Source organism: Bison bison, unplaced genomic scaffold (genome assembly GCF_000754665.1).
Source record: "Bison bison bison isolate TAMUID 2011002044 unplaced genomic scaffold, Bison_UMD1.0 scf7180017864329, whole genome shotgun sequence".
NCBI lineage: Eukaryota > Metazoa > Chordata > Mammalia > Artiodactyla > Bovidae > Bison > Bison bison.
The window spans coordinates 256,092-264,395 of NW_011494901.1; the positions used below are offsets into that span (position 1 = coordinate 256,092).

The window sequence follows — 8,304 nt, forward strand, 5'->3', positions numbered from 1 at the left end:
CTTTGCATGAGGTGGCCAAAGTATTGGAGTTTCAGCTTCAGCATCAGTCCTTCCAATGAACACCCAGGACTGATCTCCTTTAGGATGGACTGGTTGGATCTCCTTGCAGTCCAAGGGACTCTCAAGAGTCTTCTCCAACACCACAGTTCAAAAGCATCAATTCTTTGGCGCTCAGCCTTCTTCACAGTCCAACTCTCACATCCACACATGACCACTGGAAAAACCAGAGCCTTGACTAGACGAACCTTTGTTGGCAAAGTAATGTCTCTGCTTTTGAATATGCTATCTAGGTTGGTCATAACTTTCCTTCCAAGGAGTGAGCGTCTTTTAATTTTATGGCTGCAATCACCATCTGCAGTGATTTTGGAGCCCAGAAAAATAAAGTCTGACACTGATTCCACTGTTTCCCCATCTATTTCCCATGAAGTGATGGGACCAGATGTCTTTACGGGAGGTGAAAATCTGACCACTGAAAACAAACGAAGAGTACAGCTCCCTTTCCTGGAGATTTTAAAAGTGCCAGGTGGAAGTAAGAAGTATTGTCAGGTGCCTAAAACAGAAGATGGAACAAACAACTATCATATAGGTTTCTCCAGGCTGGAGACTAGGATACGGCATCTGGGCCTGAGCAGCGGAGCGGGGCTGGTCAGCCAGTGCTGAGGGCTGCAGTGTCGCACTGGCAGGGTTAAGGAGTGAATCCTCACTGTAAAACGTCATCAGAATTTGCCTCAAATTCAAAATGTTAGCAGGAATCACAGACAAATGTCTCAGTATGACATCCAAATTCATGTTTTCAGGTTAAATACATTCTAGATCAAACTGAAAAGCAGGGAATAATTACATAGATGGTAAAACTATGGAAAAAAAAAAAAGGCAAGGAAATAAGGACCATCCAAGTGAGGAGTATGGTCAACTTCTGAGAGGAGGACGGGTACCGGGAAAGGTGGGAGGCAGGGCTGGGTTGGGTAGGGCGTGGGGTTTGCAGGGTGCTGGTAATATTCTATTTCTCAACCTGGGTGGGACTACAGGGATGTTCTAATTATTTGTTATACTGCATTTCTGTTGTAAGCACTTTTCTGTGTTACATTTCACATGAAGGGTATATGAAGAGAAGTGCCACATGCATACCTCAAGGATGATATCAACACGCATTAGAAATGAACAGTAATGCTGACAGTCTTCATGCCATTATTGGCACCTTTTCAAATATTTAAATTATTTTGTGCTTTATTTTCTTAATATGGTTGCCAATCTTTTAGAAGGTAGGGTTAAAAAAGTTTCATCTGATTTGTTACTTAAGCTGTCAAATAGTTTTTTTTTAAGGACTAGCAATAACTCATGTGCAGAGTACGTCATGAGAAATGCTGGGCTAGATGAAGCACAAGCTGGAATCAAGACTGCTGGGAGAAATATCACTAACTTCAGATATATAGGTGACACTACACTTACAGCAGAAAGTGAAGAAGAACTAAAGAGCCTCTTGATGAAAGTGAAAGAGGAGAGTGAAAAAGTTGGCTTAAAGCTCAGCATTCAGAAAACAAAGATCATGGCATCTGGTTCCATCACTTCATGGCAAATGGATGGGGAAACAATGGAAACAGTGAAAAACTTTATTTTGGGGGGCTCCAAAATCACTGCAGATGGTGACTGCAGCCATGAAATTAAAAGACACTTACTCCTTGGAAGAAAAGTTATGACTAACCTAGACAGTGTATTAAAAAGCAGAGACATTACTTTGCCAACAAAGGTCCATCTAGTCAAGGCTATGGTTTTTCCAGTAGTCATGTATAGATGTGAGAGTTGGACTATAAAGAAAGCTGAGGGCCGAAGAACTGATGTTTTTGAACTGTGGTGTTGGAGAAGACTCTTGAGAGTCCCTTGGACTGCAAGGAGATTCAACCAGTCCATCCTAAAGGAAATCAGTCCTGAATATTCATTGGAAGGACTGATGCTGAAGCAAAAACTTCAATACTTTGGCCACCTGATGTGAATAACTGAATCATTTGAAAAGAATCTGATGCTGGGAAAGACTGAAGGCGGGAGGAGAAGGGGATGACAGAGGATGAGATGGCTGGATGGCATCACCGACTCAATGGACATGAGTTTGAGTAAACTCTGAGTTGATATGGACAGGGAGGCCTGGCATGCTGCAGTCCATGGGGTTGCAAAGAGTTGGACACGACTGAGCGACTGAACTGAGATTGAGCAATAACTCATATAAGGACCAGTGCTAGATGTGAAACAACTGTTCTGTGAGTAGCAGCCACTGTCCCCTTCTTTTTGAAGGACTCCTGTGCCAGTCTGCTCACCAGAGGAACAAGGCCATGGGGTAATGAATCCAGAATGACAAGGTACTGGGCATCTTCTGGAATCATGCTTCTTCCCTAACTTTGAGAGCTTTTATAAATTTTACATTTAGAAAGATTCAGATTTCATCAGCCATATTTAAAGTGCCAGCATGTTAATAAACATTCTTTTCTACTTTACAAAACTTTCTATTTTGAAATTATATATTCATAGAAAGTTGCAAAGAAATACATAGGGAGGTCCATGCTCTCTTTACCCAGATACCTCTAAAGCTTGTACTGTGCACAACCGCAGTACAATATTGAAGCCAGGAACATAAGAGGGAAGGTTCTGTAACCATATGTGGTGATGGATGTTAACTAGTTATTGTGGTGATCATTTCAAAATATACATGAATTGAATGCTTGAAACTAATTACAACTGAAACCAATAAGCTGTATGTCAACAATACCTCCGAAAAGGCAGGGGGTGGGCAAAACCCCCCAGAAAACCAGCATGGGTACTCGACCTCATTTACATCCCAGTTATAGCTGCATTTGTGTGTCTGCATACGCGGCTCTGTGCAATTTTATCGTAAGAAACCTCATGAACCACAATTACTCACTTGTATCCCACCCTCTTTCAGCTACCCTTTCCTAGCCACACTCACATCCCTCCAACCCTAAGCCCTAGCAATCACTCATCTATTTTCCATCTCTATAATTACATGTCAGTTCACAAATGTTATGGAAGTGGAATCATGTACCATGTATCTTTTTGATACTGGTTTTTTTCACTTGCCACAATTCCCCACCATTTCTCTTTTTAAAGAGGAAAGCATCACAAGCTTTTAGATATTCCAGGAGAGTGAGAGGATCAAAAAACCTGAACATAAGCACTGGTATTAAGAACAAAAAAGAAAAAGCTTATCTCAGGACACCAGATTTCATGAGCCACCTCCACTTTTGTGCCCAGTGACACGCAGAAGTCACTTGGATGTGCAATCAATAGCACCTCATTAACTGAGGTCCAGTTTGCTATTATGAAAAATACACTTTAATAAAACCTCATGCCTTCTTGAACACTACCACTGCACTTTAGAGGGGTCATGTGGATTCAGAAAGTCTGTGTAACTCACACCGGCTTGTGAGAAGATCCAGCTGCTCTTGCCCAAGGCTCACTGATATATCGGTATGAGCTTCAGTGTATGTTCATGCTACACTGAAAACTTCAAAGACCCTGAAATATGTCTTACAATTTGGAATACCTTTCCTGGTAGAGACGTGCACAGGAGGCCTCTGTAGGTGTCAAGAATTTTAACTGAGTTCTTTGCTTACTTGAACTTAACTGGGGGGTGGGGGTGGGGGTCTGCTGCAACTTGTATGTCATATTTGCTAGAAGGTACCATGCACTTGGGGCTTCCCAGGTGGCTCAGTGGTAAAGAATTTGCCTGCCAATGCAAGAGCCACAGGAGACACAAGTTCAACCCCTGGGATGGGAAGACCTCCCAGAGGAGGAAATGGCAACCTACTCCAGTATTCCTGCTAGGATAATCCCGTGGACAGAGGAGCTTGGTGGGCTGCAGACCATGCACTTGACCAAAGAGGGCCTTTCACTGGCCTTTGGAGTCACACTTGTGGTTACTGCCTTTTCACTTTCAATTCTGCTTACTTACTGAACCACACTCTGCCTCAGACCATTTCGCAACTGGTTTTTGTTCATCGTGGGATTCCATTCCTGCTTGTCCAGATGTGTTGACACAAAATTATCCACTTTTTGCCTCAGGTTTTGGTAAGCTGGCTAAAATATTAAAAAAAACGGGGGGTCAAGGTCAGAAGTTACACACATCAAACTTTTATAAATTTGCCATTCAGATCACAGATTTTCATAGGAATACAGAATTTCAAGTCCTTAATTACACTCCTAGCATGTCTATGAAGGCCACCATACAGCACAGCAGAGCGTGGACTAATGACCAACACGTGTGCCCACTTTAGGGCATGCATGTGTGAGTGCTAAGCTACTTCTGCTGCTGCTGCTGCTGCTAAGTCGCTTCAGTTGTGTCTGACTCTGTGCGACCCCATAGACGGCAGCCCACCAGGCTCCCCCGTCCCTGGGATTCTCCAGGCAAGAACACTGGAGTGGGCTGCCATTTCCTTCTCCAGTGCACGAAAGTGAAAAGTGAAAGTGAAATCGCTCAGTCGTGTCCGACTCTTAGCGACCCCATGGACTGCAGCCCACCAGGCTCCTCTGTCCATGGGATTTGCCAGGCAAGAGTACTGGAGTGCGCTGCCATTGCCTTCTCCTAAGCCACTTCAGTTGTGTCCAACTCTTTGCAACCCTGTGGAGTGCAGCCCGCCAGGCTCTTCTGTCCATGGGATTCTCCAGGCAAGAATAGTGGAGTGGGTTGCCATGCCCTCCTCCAGGGGATCTTCCAGACCCAGGGATCAAACCCATGTCTCTTATGTCTCCTGCATTGGCAGGCAGGTTCTTTACCACTAGCACCACCTGGCAGGTAGGTCTGAGGCCAGAGGCTCTACTGCGCCGATTACTTTTCAGATAACTCTATGAGGGTGGTCCTATTAGCTCTCTTCTGCATTCATGTTCAAGGATTTAGGTTTAGAAAAAGTAAACAACTTGCCTACAAGGCTAAAATGTGGCAAAGTCAAGGTCAGACCCAAGCCATTTCCAAAACAAAGGAACTGAGTTCTAGCCCAGCTCTACTGCTTACTAGCTCTCTGACTTTCAACAAGGCAACCAACCTGAGTCTCAGTTATTTCCATCTGTAAAACAAATACTGCCCCACTTACCTCATAGGGTATTCTCAGCAACAAGCAAAGCCTGTGTGTAAAATGAAGCCACCCAGCCCTCACAAACACAGACTGAAGTCAAAGTCTATGGAACACTGGGAGAGGCTGACAGGAAGCAAAACTTAAGTCCCCAGAGGAGCCTGACTGGCAGCACTGCTCTCTAAAGCCAACTAGTATGAGGAGAACAAAATCAGAAAGGAACTGGATGAACACAAGGGATGCATGTGAACACAATGTGCATTCTGAGCCTCCAAGACCTTCTGGCACCATCAGCTGCTGTTGTCCAAACCAGGTGTAACAGTGTGCATCGCCGTTTCACACTTCACGCCTCTCTCCTCCCACTGTGGCCAGGGACCACTTCCCTGCCCCTTGAGGTTGCATTTAGCAATGTGATTTTATTTGGCCAATGAAGCATCTGGTAGCTCAGCTGGTAAAGAATCTGCCTGCAACGCAGGAGACCCTGGTTTGATTCCTGGGTTGGGAAGACCCCCTGGAGAAGGGAAAGGCTACCTACCCCAGTATTCTGGCCTGGAAAATTCCATGGACTGTATAGTTGGACACGGCTGAGTGACTTTCACTTTGATAATACTGTGTCGCTGACAAGAAGTCCTAACGTGGTTGTGGCATCTGGCATGGCTCTGGTGCTCTGGTGACCTCCTATGAGGGTCTATTCTTTGCAACCTCTATCCCTTGGGCCTGGGATGCAGGAAAACTACACATGCAGAGATCTTCTCCCAACCACAGCTTGGATCTAAGCCCAGGTTGCCTATAGCTGAGCCACCAAGTCTATCCAGATCAGCTGAACTTTAGCTGACTTGCAGTCCCATCAGCATGCAAACAAACGCTTATTATAAGCCACTGAGATCTGGTTTACTATGCAGTGTTACTCTGGCAAAAGTCTGTTAACAGTCAGGTATTTGACACTGACAAAGGAATCAAGAGGCCTCAATTCTGTGAGTGGGCTCTTCCCAAAGGCCATGACTCACAAACAAAGACTCTCCACCAAACCTGAAAAGAGAAAGGCAGGGAGATGGATGAGGACTAAAATTCAAAGATACCCATGTACTATCCACCTAGCAAGCCCTTCTTCCTGGTAATTACCTTCCCTTCTTCACAAGGATAGGGCAGTGGGTGCTACATTCTCCTGGCCACAGGGGTGGCTGCCTGACCCACGTTTAGACAATGTAGGTATTTCCTGGTTTTTTTTTTTTTCCTTTAACTGGAGACATTTTGAGAGGAAGCAGCTGTAAGATGTAACCAAAAGTACTAGTAACCAAATGGATGACTCTGCTCTGCAGTGACATAGGGTTAGATAGCCCTGGTGGAGAATTCTTGGTTCCAAATGCATCCCTACCCTTCTGGCAGTTTTTTAAATTCTATCCTTCCTTGGATTCCCACGAGTCAATAGATTCTCCCCCTTTGCTCACAGGAGTTAGAGTTAGATTTGTCACTTGTAACCATCAATCCTGATACTGTATCTTTTACTATTCAAAATAATTCACCCAGTTTTAGGTAGGACTGGTTACTGAAAAGGACAAAAGACAGCTAATGTCACCAACCAAACTCTAACCTTAACAGACCCTGACAACATAGAAAAATCCCTTCAGTTCATGAAGTGAAAGATCTACAGTGCCTGTCACTAACGTTTTATTATACTACCACTTTCTCTTAACCTATCATTCTATTTATTTATATTTTGGATGCATTGCAAAGTAAATTACAAACATCAGCAGTACACATTCCCTTCCATACATCTGCAGTCTGGGGTGGAACCTAACAATATGCAAATCTAACAAGTTCTTAGGTGATGCTGATGATCCCAGGACCACACTATGAGAAACCTGGGACTAAAGCAACAAAGGATGTGCCTGGAGACACACTACCTCAAGACTAAAGCAACCTGGTGACAACCAGAAAGAACATCTAAGGGGGTGTTAAGTGGTGAAGGCTCCGCTTCCCTCTACCCCAACAGATTCTCAATACCGACTAAAACAAATGTATACTACATTGGTTAGGCCACATAAAACCTAATGAGACATAAGAAACATAGTGGAGAACTTGCGATGGGAAGCTGAGAGTACCCAGGACTGGAAAATGTGAAAGTTCTGTCAATACGTATGTTAAAAAAGAAAAATTAAGTATCCCATCTCAAGGAGAGAACTGCTCCGTGAGTTTTTTAATATTGGAGAATAACAGTATACGCTACTTACTATACATATTATCTGGTCTACACTTCAGTTTTCTACGCCAGAATATACCCTTTGAGGACAGGATAGTGACATGCTTGACTCTGTGTCCAGAAACCTCACCAATAAATGTTTAATGGATAACCTATCTTTAAGGCCTAGTTCTAAGCTCACAATCTTCCTGTGAGGTAGGCAAAAGATTTCCATGTTGGGCTCAGAGAGGAGAAATCACTTCCCTAGAGGAGCCCATTCAGTAAAAGAGCCTCCGATGTCTACAACCACAGTCTTGTGAGAGAAACTTCTGAAAAGGGAGTAAAAAAAGATTTCGGTGACCACTCTTTGTCTGACACTTAACACCGGTGACTTCACTGAACCCAAATGAATCTGGGCAAGGTCAAGTGAAACAGTATTAGCCGGTTGACCTATGGCATTAGGATCTAACGGAGAATCTTTCAACCAACGATGGAATACAAAATACGGGCGCTGCTTCTACGAAAACGTACCTTAATTAACTGCATACTCAAGCCTGCAAATCACTGAGCTGGAGAAAAGGAAGAAAGGCTGATGTTTGTGCATTCAAACCATTCCTGCTTACTTACCCGGTTTTCTCCAGTGTTGTTAACATACTGAGATTTGTTACTGTTGTGCTTAAAGGAGTCTCATCTTGGGAAATACAGGGTCGAGGTTGTAAAACCCGTACTGGGTCCCCAAGTTCAGAGATGCTGTTGGGCTAAGCAGCACAGAGCAAGGATGGGGCGGGAAGCCGAACGCACGTGGACATCCCTCAGAAAGCTTCCTATACTGCCCCAAGCGGTCTCCTCGCTGCTGAGATTTGAAAAGTACCTTTTGTTTTTCTCTAGGATTTGGAAATGCGAAGCTGCAGCCATAGCAGCCTCACGCCCACCCGTCCCCCGTGAGCCCAAGCCGCCTCTGCTGACCTTGGTGTCCACGTCGGCCAGGCAGTCCCGGCGGAAGCTGTCAAACAGACCCCGGCTCTTGAGCTGCTCCACGATGAGCGCGAT

General features: G+C 44.5%; 1 protein-coding gene across 1 annotated transcript in view; it reads right to left on the bottom strand.

The window, feature by feature from the left end:
• BOD1 (biorientation of chromosomes in cell division 1) overlaps positions 1–8,304 on the bottom strand; it is a gene marked incomplete at its 5' end in the record, with an annotated part of 12,040 nt that extends 3,736 nt beyond the window's left edge. Inside the window, 2 exons of the mRNA XM_010853606.1 lie at positions 3,962–4,086; positions 8,221–8,304. Of these exons, the coding sequence (XP_010851908.1) occupies positions 3,962–4,086; positions 8,221–8,304 (209 nt within the window). The remainder of the gene's footprint in view (positions 1–3,961; positions 4,087–8,220) is intronic.